Genomic DNA, 13,380 nt, shown 5'->3' on the forward strand with positions numbered 1-13,380 from the left:
CATTATTAACTGATTCTCCTGTATTTTCTTTTACCCAAAGCCAGGAACTTAAATCTAATTTGTTTTAATGTTTTCCACTATGTTACTCCTATTTCATAATATTCATCATTTAATGTCTACTTTTCCATCCTTGCATGGGTCAGATGGAATTTGCTAAAGTAGATTTTTCTACAGTTGGATGCCCTTTCTGCTGCAAACCCTCACTTGTTTCTAGGTATAGCTACATATTCTTTTTCTGTGGAAGACTGAAAATAAATAACCTCATTTGTATTACTCTTTTTACTCTTTTACTTGTTTCAGTCATTTGACTGCGGCCATGCTCGAGCACTGCCTTTAGTCGAGAAAATCGACCCCAGGACTTATTCTTTGTAAGCCTAGTACTTATTCTATCGGTCTCTTTTTGCCGAATCGCTAAGTTATGGGGACGTAAACACACCAGCATCGGTTGTCAAGTGATGGTGGGGGGACAAATACAGACACACAAACACACATACATGCATATATATGATGGGCTTCTTTCAGTTTCCGTCTACCAAATCCACTCACAATTTACAACCATCATCAGACCGATCAGCCACAGTCAGATACACTGTGGCCCATCTTCTCCTATGTGATGTCTTTGGTCATCACCAGCAATGATAGACAAACATTATTATTAATATATGTATGTAATATATATGATAGGTTTCTTTCAGTTTCCATCGACCAAATCTACTCACAAGTCTCTAGTGGGCCCAAGGCTATAGTAGAATACTTTTGCCTGAGGTGCCACACAGTGGGACTGAACCTAACCCAAGACCATATGGTTGAAAAGCAAGCTTCTAAACCACACAGACATGCCTGTACCTATTTTTATCTGGTCAATTACTTAGCACAACAGAAGAAGTCATAAATACATACATATCTACTGATATTATTAAAAATTCTGGTCAAGTAATCATAGTAATCTACAATTAAAGAAGAAAATGTTGAAAGCAGATTAGTGTATATTTAATACATTGTGTCTTTATGACACAGCCACAGCGTTTCAGCTTGTATTACTTTCCCCTAACGAAACATGAGTTGAAACATCTTGGCTTATGTTGTAAGGAAACAATCAGATAGATAAATGCATAACTATATTATACATGCATAGCACAAGCATGGATGTATTGTAAGAAGTTTGCTTCCCTGTTATGTGGTTCCAGGTTCAGTCTCACTGCATGACACTTTGGGCAAGTATCTTTCACTATAGCACCAATCTACTAAAGTCTTGTGAGTGAATTTCGTAAATGAAAACTGAAAGAATCCCATTGTATATATATATATATATATATATATATACTGTGTGTGTGTTACTGTCTTCTTACCTTCACATCACGGCTGTAAATGAGTGTTGCCATCATACAAGTGTTGTCCTCATATCTGATTACAAGGAAATATTACCTTACTTGGAAACAGGTGAGGGTTGGTGACAGGTAGGGCATCCAACTGTAGAAAATTCACCTCAGCAAATTCCATCCAACCCATGAAATCATGGAAAAGCAGATGTCAGAACAATGATGATGATGCTTACGTCTAGCATGGCAAGTTAGCCTTCTATGAATTGATAGCTTACCACAAGAAATAATCCCTGAATAAGATTATGAATGAACTATTAAGATTTTCTGTTCAATTCTACATTGAAAACATCAGCAGTTAATTCATTCATAATACATCTCATTATTAATAGCATGAATTGACAGTTTTTTTTTTACTTTTTTGGTTTTTATTTGTCATTTAATATATTCTCTTTTTTTTTTTTTTTTTTTTCTTAATATTCTAGATGAACTGGCTGTACGTTTAGGAGAAGCAATAGAAGAATCTGAAGAAGAATCAATGTCCTGGTTTGAACAAATTACAAGGTATATTTTTTTTCTCATGATGCATAAGAAAGTTGTATTGCATATGAAATCATTTACACTATCCTGTTGTTGCTGTTTTACTGGCCTAAAGCAAGTTCACAGTGAACTGACTTACGATCAAAGACAATCCTTTCATGATCATTCTGTCATTTTTTTTTTTTTTTTTTGGCTATTTGTATTTCAAGTATTGCATATCTGGTATGTCCCAGTTCTTCTAATACAGTAGTGTGCAACTTGAGAGAGATTTGGCTATTTCTGGCTAGTCTAACAAAAAACTGAAGCACCCTCCTACCAACTTGTTTTTTCTGGAGTTGCTAGGCATCCAGTCAGTCAGAAATTGCCTTTACACTTTAGCATTCAGATTACTCTGTCAAATGTAATGCTTATTTGTTAACATTGTTTTGAATTAATCATGCATTATCTCATAGCTTTGAGATTTCAATGATGTAATTTATTTTTCAAAATTACATTGTAGGCTAGGTATGAAAGGCCAGATCTGGCTGGTTTAAATGCTAAAGTGTTAAAGCTGGCTGCTTTGACCTGTCTTTCTTTCAGATGTACTCTCCTCGCCTTTGTATTCCAGGACTCACCAATTTGGAAGCAGAACAGTGTATCAGTGCACATAGGTTGTTCTCACAATGATGAAGGTCCTCTATACACTGCTCCAGACTTTATTACTATAGTGAGTCCTTTTCTCAGTGAATGTTACAGGTGCTTTTCCAATTCTAAACCAATAACTTTGTGTGTGTGTGTGTTATTTCTTTATTGCCCACAAGGGGCTAAACATAGAGGGGACAAACAAGGGATTAAGTCCATTACATCGACCCCAGTGAATAACTGGTACTTAATTTATCGACCCCAAAAGGATGAAAGGCTAAGTCGACCTCGGCGGAATTTGAACTCAGAACGTAATGGCAGACGAAATACCGCTAAGCATTTCGCCCAGCGTGCTAACCTTTCTGCCAGCTCGCTGCCTTGTGTGTGTGTGTGTGTGTGTGCGTGTGTGTGTGTGTGTGTGTGTGTGTGAGTAAGTGTTGTTATTATTATTAAGGCGAGAAAGGCAGTGAGCACGCAAGGTAAAATGCTTAGGGGCATTTTGCCTTTCCTACTTTCAGAATCAATAAAGTACCAGTCAAGTCCTGGTTTGGTGGTATTGACTTCCCCACCCCTCAAAATTTTTGCCTTTGTACCTAAAATACAAGCCATTATTATTACATCCTAAAATATTTTCCAAAAATTCACAAGTAGACAAAAACATCAAAGATACTTTCATTTTAATTATTGAAAACAGTTTTGGTAATAATAATTAATTAACTATTAGTCAATAATTAAACGGTCAAAATTTACTTTCTATGACATGTTGCAAATGATGATGCGTGGTGTTATCAATTAAACTCCTTCAGATGTTTACAAGACTTTAGCACCAGTTCTATTGAATGACATCCATTTCTGATGTTATTTGCTTTTCATTTAATTGTCTCATTAAATGTTACAACACGTTTTCAATTGGGTTGATATCTGTATCTGGTTATTAAGAAGGTCAATACAGAAGCTCGAATGCTTTCACTTGAAAGCAAGCTATCGCATTCATGATTTGTGAATTGCAGCTATTATTTTACAGAAAATTCCAACTCTTTAGAACTTTCAATAGTTTATATAATCATTTTTTTACTCTTTTTTCCAATAGTTTTCACTATCGTGCCAACTTCACTTGTCATTAGTTTTACCAAACATTCTTGCAGTAAAAAGACCACCAATACTGTTATTTTTCTGCATTTCAAATATACCATTGGTCATGTATGTGTGTGATGTATATGTGTGTATGTATGTAAACACTGGAATGTTAACAATGAGAATAAAGAGTAATGAAAGTAGAGACTGGAAGTGCAGCCTTATAATGTAATTATTGAAACTGAGACTCAGAATTATAAAGTTTGAAGATACAGCTTAAACAGTTGAGTGTGTGTGTGTGTGTGTGTGTGTGTGTGTGTTTGCGCACGTGTGTGTTTATGTGTGTATATTTATATATATATTTACACACACTCACAGACACTTATGCATCATCACACCATCATCGTTTAACATCCACTTTTTCATGTTCACTTGGGCTGGACAGAATTTGTTAAGGCAGCTTTTCTATGGGTGGATACCCTTCCTGTCACCAACCCTTACCTGTTTCCAAATAAGGTAATATCTCCCAATGACCAGATTAGGAATGTGTTGGTTGCAACCAGGTCACATTCTGATAGAGTGAAGTGTAAAAGCTAGATGAGGCCAACTCGTTAGACGTCTTTACCACTTAATGCTAGAATCCTTAGACACTCAAGATGATTCACATGGCTTTAAATACACTAACATCATCCTAACATCCAAGAAGGGAGATAGGAATAAATGTGGAAACTATCAAGTCATTTTTCTGCTTGCTATAGTCAGTAAGAAAATTTCTCAACAGACTGGATGATAAATATCACAGCAGAGGTTCTGCATGAACCTCAACAGGAATTTAGAAGAAGACACGACTTGGCTAATAGAGAACTAGAGATCTTTATAAGCCATGTCTGTCTCAAGCCAAGTGATACAAGCTGAACCAATCATTATTGAAGAACAGGAACTGACAGAGACATGCCACATTACTTTTATGGGCAGTATAATTAATAATGATGATAAACTGAGTGACAAACTTGATTGTAAGTGTGCAACAAATTCACTTACAAGGCTCTGGTTGGCTCAGATCCATAGTAGAAGATGCTTGTACTAAATGTCATGTGATAGGATTGAATCCAAGACCATATGGTGGGGCAGCAAGCTCCTTAATCACACATCCATGCCTACATCAAGTCATACTTTTTTTTCCTAACCACACCTATACAAACATATAAACAAATATGTGGAACAGGAGACATTGTATGCAATCTTTTGCCTACTTCCCAAAGGTATTCCACACAGGGGATCAGTTGGCCAGTGGCAGGTACGCAAAAGGTTCAAAACCTTTATGATAGAGTTCCCTCTGTACTCCTGCATGAGGATTCAGATAACACAGGTTAACTTTAACTCAGCACTGTTGCTATTAATGGTAGCAATATGATATTACATTAGTAACAAGAGCTACTGCCAATATTGTTTTAATATTATTTGCTGGCAATGCCTGGGGATTCATTCCTTAGTTCAAATGAAAATGAGTTGCAGAACATAGAGACATGACAAGATCTAATCTGTTCAAGGACACCTCAAAGCTTTAGATCATACAAATATTTGTGAAAGAAATGCTGCTATTTGTGACTTTTCTCTCTCGTAGTACAGTGGACATGCAAAGCTCGGTGATTGCTTTTGAAGTTGCAACCACAAAGTTTGATTTTAAAATTAACATCTTAAATTTCTTTATTAATCAAATCCAAACTTAATTTTCAAAAAAATTAATTCTAACCAATTGCAGTGTATTGACAGAACTGTTAGAGCATTGGAAAGATGCCTTATAATTTCTGTTCTGGTTCTTTGTGTTTTAATGTCAGTGCTTGCAACAATACTGGTTCCAAAAAAGGTGGTGAGCTGGCAGAATCATTAACACACTGGGAAAAATGCTTAGCAGTATTTCGTCTGTCTTTACGTTCTGAGTTCAAATTCCACCAAGGTCGACTTTGCCTTTCATCCTTTCAACTGTTGGACATCTGTGCTGTTATCGTTGTCCTCCAGCATCACTTAACAACTGACGTTAGTTCCTTTATGTCCCCATAACTTAGTAGTTTAACAAAAGAGGCCAACAATAAACACCAGACTTAAGAAAAGATAAGTACTGGGGTCAGTTTGTTTGATTAGCCCCTTCAAAGCAGAGCCCCATCGTGGCTGCAGTCTAGGTAAAATGTAGAATGAAACAGTGAAACAGGTAAACAACAGAATTTAACCAGCTTCTCTCAGACATTCAGATATTTAAATACGTGAAATCTAAGCAGCTGAAATCTGCTGGTAAATCACTCTTTCCGGGACATTTATGAAATATAATGAACTGATTCAGACTTGATTAGAACAATAACATACAAACATGGTACATTTTTAGCACAGATTCTTACAGTTATTTCATATCACTTTACCAGCTCATTACAAAATGCGGCTTCTTTACAGCTCATCGATTTTTCAACAAGAATCAATATCTTAGACATTTTAAAATAGTTTAACAATATTTTTGTTAAACTATGATATTTTGAAAAATATGCATTCCACATTTCAATTGCTTTTATCATATTTTAACAAACTGTCATCAAAGAACAACAATTTAAAGATGAAATATGTGTATGATTTTATTTTTTATTATTAACTGTTTTTTCTCTCTGACTTTTTTAATTTGTTACTTGTTCTTATTAATTATTTTCTTTGAAATTTCCAAGTTACTGGTATCTGTAAAATATCAAATGAAATTAAAAAGAAAATAAATATAGAGTTAAACAGAGAGTAACAAAAACAGTAGTCTTTTGTTATTATATTAAACATTTTTTACACAATAATTAATTATGAGACAGTCTCATTTATAAAATAGGGTGTTATTAGAAAGGAATGATGGCATATTTTCGCATAACATCAGTTAAAACTGTTAATAATAACCAATGTTTCTAAAAATTTAATATACACATAATTATGAACATATTTATATCGGATACATGAAGACACGCATGCATATGCACATACACTAATACACACATACACTCATACACACATATGGTCATCTATGTTTGAGAGTTAAAATTGCAAAACTATAGAAATTTATTTTTTTCTATTTTGAAAAATTTGGTTAAAACCAAATATTTGAGTGATTAATTGGCAGAATCATCAGTGCTTTGGATAAAATATCCTGAGGCATTAAGTTAAGGTCTTTTACATTCTACCGCCATAAAATCCAGTCCCTGTTGCTATGTGGTGACTTATGTGCCTCACTGACCCTGGGAGCAATGCCAATGGAGTACAAGCACCTGGTGACATCCCATGCTGGTCAGGTCAAAGGACAGAGGCCAATTAATATAGGTTGCCACTTTCCAGAAGTAAAAATGAGTTTACATAGGGCCACAACACCTAACTAGGAAACAATCTAAGTTATAGAAGCAACAGTGATTATAAGACCTGGGAGAAGATGGCCTTCTGTCAGGGAAATATATGAGACATCAGGCCCTGACCTGGGACCCACACGGGAGGGGGAAGAGAGGGCACCCTAAAAATAGCTGGAGGTGGGATACTGAGACAGAGCCAAAAAAAGCAGGGATCAAACTGGAGAAAAGCAGAAGAGACAGCCCAGAGTCAAGAACAATGGAGAAAAGTTATCAATGGCTCAATAGGGAGTAAAGCATTTAAGTAACTTTTACATTCTGGGTTCAAATTTCCCCAAGGCCAGTTTTATAACAGGTATAACTCAACAGACAGGCTTCTACACAGTTTCTGCCAACCTAATTTCCATTACAAGTCTGGAGTTAATACAAAGCTACAATAAAAGATACTTATTCAAGATGCCATGCAGTGGTATCAAACACAAATTCTCATAATTACAAAGGGAACTTCTTAACCACACAACTGTGCTTGAGTCTATTGCTTCAGTTGTGGTTGTATCTAGGACTGAACTATTCAGCATGTCCCTTCACTTTTAAGATGTTACTGTATGATTTTGAGAAAGATTAATTATTGTTTCCAGAAGGTCACTCAACAATAGCAATGTCTCTTCGAAACACAAGAGGTCACATTAATGTATCGACATATCTGGATATCTGTTGTGAATACATTAATTCATATATTTATGCTATCGTGACAGCTAATTTCCATGACAATAGGCATTTTCTTTGCTTCATGTTTCTAATGGCAATATTCAAGTAGCTGCAATATTTATAGAAGCTTCACTGGAATATTTCACCTTTGTTATCAATTTCTGCATACGTTCTTGTTTGACCCTGAGTCAATCCTGATGGTGTGCAATGATGGTCAAAGGCATTCCAACCTTGATCGTCCCTGTCTTTTTACAAATTATCTCGGATTACATCATATGTCCTTTCCTTATTGAATATGGTATAATGTAATTTTGATAGAGATTTGCTATTATTTCTAGCAGTTTGAGTAACCATGTAGAGCAACAGTTCCAAGCCTGGATCAAATATACTTCAACCATGACTGTCCAGACTTTTTATTGGCTATCCAGGATTACATTATCCTTTCCTAATTGAGCAACTTACCGTGTGATTCAAGGGAGATTTGACAGCTATTAGTAGTAGTTCAAGCAACCATGCAGAGCAGTAGTTCCCAGCCACAAGGGTAATAGCAAAAGTGGGGTAGGGTCTGTGAGTTCTATTCAAAATTTGAAAAGGCTACACTGTCAAAGTTATTGATATCTTTCAACTGAGAGACAAAACAGAAGGACGATACAAAGACAGACAGGAAAACCAGGTCAGAACATTCGTGGCTCTCTGTTCATCAGTCAAGTTTTCAATTATCACTACAGTTTCAGCCAGTTACACTTGAGATTGTTCAAAATTGGTAGGCCCCAAAAATCTAGGGCATTAAATTTTTGGAAGAAAGTGAGCAAATATATGCAACAACACGGGCAAAAAGAAATGAGAAAATGTTACACGATTACAACTACAAACAACAAGAATAACAACACATGTCTTTTGACTGAAAGGACAAGTTCAGTTAAGCTGGCGTGTGAAGTGGAAGCTTGTCTAAGGAGAGCAAGCAGTGTAGTTGTTTGATTGTAAGCAACCAAAGCAACAACAATACCTTATCTCTCGTCTTCACTTCTGAGAGCAATTGAATTTAAAACAGTCAAAAGACTTTATTTTTAGGTATAAAAAAAATGTGCTCAATAAAAAAATTTCAGTAGGCATGGCTTTATAGTTCTATATTTAAGAGATGAGGAATTATGTACATTATTTACATTCGAAGGATATTTGTCCTCATCTTGTTTGTTGTTAACAACAAACAAGATGACAATGTATCCGTCGAATGTAAATAATGTAAATAATAGGCATGGCTTTATGGCAGAAAGTTTGCTTTCCAGTCACATGGTTTTGGGTTCATTCCCCTGTGAGTCACCTTGGACAAGAGTCTTCTATTTAAGCCCCAGACTAACCAAAGCCATGTGAATGAATTTGGTAAACAGCAACAGAAAGTCCATTGTGTGTGTGTGTGTGTGTGTGTGTGTGTGTGTGTGTGTGTCTGTGTGTCTTTGTGTTTGTTAGTTCCCCACCACTGTTTGACAACTGGTGCTGGTTTATTTACATCCCATAACTTACATCCCCATAACTGGACCAATAGAAGAAGAACCAGGCTTAAGAAACAAATGCCATTATAACTATGGGAGTCAATTTGTTCAAGTAATCCCTTCAATGATTGAAGCAAAAGATAATAAAACAATTTTTCAAAATTCAATGGGGCACAAGAGAAAATGCCTCTGTTACAAATTTGAATGCTTTTAATTTTCTTTTGATTTTATTTGGTTTCAGTGCAATGGAAGTCGGTGGAGATGTCGATATGGCCACAAAGGCAGAATTAATGTGGTACGACTACATTTTACATTTCTTAACCTTCTTCTGGAAAGTGATCATTGCTCTACTACCACCAACGTAAGTATTCAGTGCTGACAGCATTTCAGAAATTTAACTCTTGAAAATAGTCAAATATATTGAAATAGCTAATGTAAATATTTAACATACTTAAACTAACCAGGCAGGAAAATACAGGGGTTGGATGAAATAATGGAAACACCTTAAAATTTCAAACAGATTTATTTTAATACGGAGTAGGACTGCCTTTGGCAATAATTACAACTTGAATTCTACGAAGTATGGACTCATACAAAGTTTGAATTGTTTCTAAAGGAATTTTCGTCCATTCTTCAGCTAAAACAGTCTCCAGTTCTTCTAGTGATGTTGGTGTAGGATATCAGCTCCTTACCTGTTTTTCCAAAATGCACCATAAATGTTGAATAATATTGAGATCTGGGGACTGTTGTGGCCAAATAAGATGTTCAACTTCACAGGAATGTTCCTTGTGCCATTCAGTAACAACTTTAGCTGTTTGAATTGGTGCATTATCATCCTGAACAATTGCGTTTCCCTCTGGAAACAGTTCCGCAACCATGGGATGAATTTGATCAGATAAAATGCTTAAATAGTCTTGACTATTAATTCTGCCATGAAGGGAAACCATTGGGCCAGTGGATTTCCAAGATACAGCCTCCCAGATCATCACAGATCCTCCTCTGTGTTTAACAGTTGGAAGAAGGCAGTCTGGGTCAAATGCTTCCTTTGGCTGTCTCCACATATACACTTGGTCAGTGGTCAGAAATAAGGTAAAGGATGACTCGTCCAAGAAAATAACATTCTTCCACTGCTCTAGGGACCAATTCTATGGGTTTTTACTCCACTCTAAGCGCTTTGCAACATTTGTTTTTGAAAGTAGTGGTTTTCTGATTGCAGCCCTCCTGTGAAATCCAGCTTTGTTGCAGCTCCCGGCAAACAGTTTTTGTGGTCATTAAGCTCTGCAGTAATTTTGGGAGCTGTTTTTTTGCGATCCTTTCTAACAATTCACGTAAGAATCTTACTGTCCCTATCTGAAAGTTTTGGTTTTCTTCTGGAGTTTTTTGACAAGGAGGTTTTTCCCTCTTTCTCAAAGGCTGTCATTACATTCAAAACAGTACTTCTTGATACACCAAACATTTCAGCTGCTTTCATTATGCTAGCACTTGCCATATGAGCACCAACAATTTGACCTCTTTGAAAGTCTGACAGATCCGTCATTTTAATGAATTTTAATTACCTTTTTCTGATGATATCTGAAAAGAAACAGCTATTTTAGCAAAACATATTAAGCAACATTTATAATAAATCATATAACATAAAAATAAACAGGCTTTTGATGGTTTTACAGCTTTTCTCAGAATTATGATGCTAGGTGTTTCTATTATTATGTACAACCCCTATATATTGCTGTGTAAGGTATTAGCAAATATCCAGAGTCATTAAGGCACCAGAGAGGATGCTTTGTGGCATTTGCCATGGCTCCCTGTGTTATGAGTTCAAATTTTACCAAAGTCAACTTTGCCTTTTATCCATTCAGGCCGAATAAAATACCAGTCTAGAACTGGAATCAATTCTTCTTGCCCTACACCCCTGCTCTTACTCCCCGCCCCCTCTGGCTTGTACCTTATAGTTCAAAGGCCCAGCTTTGTTCCAATGCCTTCAGAATACTCAGCGACCTCAGCACTAATTTCATGAATAGGAATTCAGGCAGTCAAATGGATGAACATTTATTGTTGAGATGGATGGACAATACACCTCCATGGCTATGTATGAAAATAAGCTGTTTTACTAAATAGTATTAAGTAAATGATGTTTCTATTGTATGTATGACTGGTATTTTTTGTTTTTTGTTTTAACTTTAGGAGTTACTGTAATGGCTGGGTAACTTTCATCAGTTCTCTCACAGCAATTGGTGTTCTTACTGCTTTTGTTGAACAGGTAATTCAAAAGACTTTTTTTCATTTGATTTCTCAGAAATAGAAGATATTTAAATTCAAATAAAATATAAATATACATTAATTACAAGTGAATTAACTACTAAGCAAACAATTTGAAATAGAAAGAGCTTATAATGTCTTTAAAATCCTAATGTATTATTTGTGATCTTCTATCAAAAACAGCTTGGAAATCTTCTTGGCTGTGTGGTTGGTTTGAAACAAAGTGTGACTGGAATTACCATAATTGCTTTAGGAACCAGCCTTCCTGATACATTTGCCAGTCGTACAGCTGCCAGACATGACAGTAATGCAGATGCAGCTATAGGAAATATCACAGGTAAGATATCTTGATATTCAAAGGCGGTGGTCCAGCATGGCCACAGTCAAATGACTGAAACAAGTAAAAGAGTAAAAGAGTATTAGTTTTAATCTAGGTTACATTAAATCTAGATCAAGAATTTTCAACAGGTCAGTGCTAACAAATATTGGTCTTGCTTGTTTGCTCTCCAGATTTCTCTCTCAGACAAAATCAAACAAGTTTATATTATATTCCATCTGTTGTTACTTAGTCTCAGATCAGCTCTCATTATGCACATATCAGATCAAATACATTCCAATTTTTTTTTTCCGAGTTTACGTATTTAGGTAGTGAGATAACGTTCTCAGGCGGCACCGACGAAGATATTAAGACGAGAATAAGTAAGGCAAGGATCGCTTTCCACCTGTTAAAAAAAGTATGGAGTGCAAGTGTAATTTCAATAAAGAACAAAATAAGAATTTTTAACACTAACTTAAAAGCGGTGTTATTGTATGGGGCTGAGACATGGAGAACAACAGTTAAGTCAAATAAGCAAATACAATCATTCATCAAGAGGTGCTTGCTGAATATCCCCGAGAGCTACATTAAGGGTACACGTGTCTGTGGAGTGCTCAGCCACTTGCACGTTAATTTCACGAGCAGGCTGTTCCGTTGATCGGATCAACTGGAACCCTTGACGTCGTAAGCGACGGAGTGCCAACACACACACACACACACACACACACACACACATATATATATTAAGGGCTGGCGTTAGGAAGGGCATGGCGTTAAGAAGGGCATCCAGCTGTAGAAACTCTGCCAAATTAGATTGGAGCCTGGTGTTGCCATCCGGTTTCACCAGTCCTCAGTCAAATCGTCCAACCCATGCTAGCATGGAAAGCGGACGTTAAACGATGATGATGATGATATAGGGTGTACCAGAAGTCACGCAGCATTCTGACGCAATTTATTTTATTTAATTCAATAAAGGTGTATTTTTTTTTTAATCAGGATTGATGCGTGACTTCTGGGACACCCTGTATATATATATATATATATATATATATACACACACACAAATACATAAACACACACACATGCATGCACACACATATTCACATGCTTGCATCCACATCAGTATATTGTATCTACTCTGTTTATTGTTTACAGGCAGCAACAGCGTGAATGTCTTCCTAGGACTTGGACTTCCCTGGGTTATATGTAGTATGTACTACACTATCAAAGGTGAATCCTTCTTGGTGACCAACAATAACTTAGCATCCAGTGTTACACTTTTCACAATTTGTGGTCTCATTTGCATTATTTTACTAGTGTTTCGTAGACTGGTAAGTGATAATATTTCTATTCTTCTTCTTTGCCTGCACCGGGCAAAATGCTTTGCGGCATTTTGTCCATCTTTACATTCTGGCTTTAAATTTTGCCAAGGTCAACTTTGCTAGTCATCCTTTTGGAGTCAATAATATAAGTACCAGTTGAGTCCTGGGGTTGATGTAATTGACTAGCCACTACCCGAAACTTGTTGGTCTTGTGCTAAAATTTGAAATTATTATTATTATTATTATTATGAAAGCATTAAATTGGCAGAATTATTAGCACGCCAAATAAAATGCTTTGCTGGGGTTGATGCAAATGACTATTCCCTTCCCCAAAATTCAGGCTGTTTATCTATAGTAGAAAGGATTGTTGTTATT

General features: G+C 36.1%; 1 protein-coding gene across 5 annotated transcripts in view; it reads left to right on the forward strand.

Moving 5' to 3' along the window:
* LOC106880178 (sodium/calcium exchanger 2) overlaps positions 1–13,380 on the forward strand; it is a 193,255-nt gene that overhangs the window by 176,087 nt on the left and 3,788 nt on the right. For all 5 annotated transcript variants that reach the window (XM_089360764.1, XM_089360762.1, XM_089360765.1 and 2 more), the window contains 5 exons: positions 1,805–1,883; positions 9,353–9,472; positions 11,293–11,368; positions 11,551–11,704; positions 12,839–13,014. In XM_089360764.1, coding sequence (XP_089216890.1) covers positions 1,805–1,883; positions 9,353–9,472; positions 11,293–11,368; positions 11,551–11,704; positions 12,839–13,014 — 605 coding nt within the window. The remainder of the gene's footprint in view (positions 1–1,804; positions 1,884–9,352; positions 9,473–11,292; positions 11,369–11,550; positions 11,705–12,838; positions 13,015–13,380) is intronic.

Source organism: Octopus bimaculoides, chromosome 12 (genome assembly GCF_046866305.1).
Source record: "Octopus bimaculoides isolate indiv1 chromosome 12, ASM4686630v1, whole genome shotgun sequence".
In the NCBI taxonomy this organism is placed as follows: Eukaryota; Metazoa; Mollusca; class Cephalopoda; order Octopoda; family Octopodidae; genus Octopus; species Octopus bimaculoides.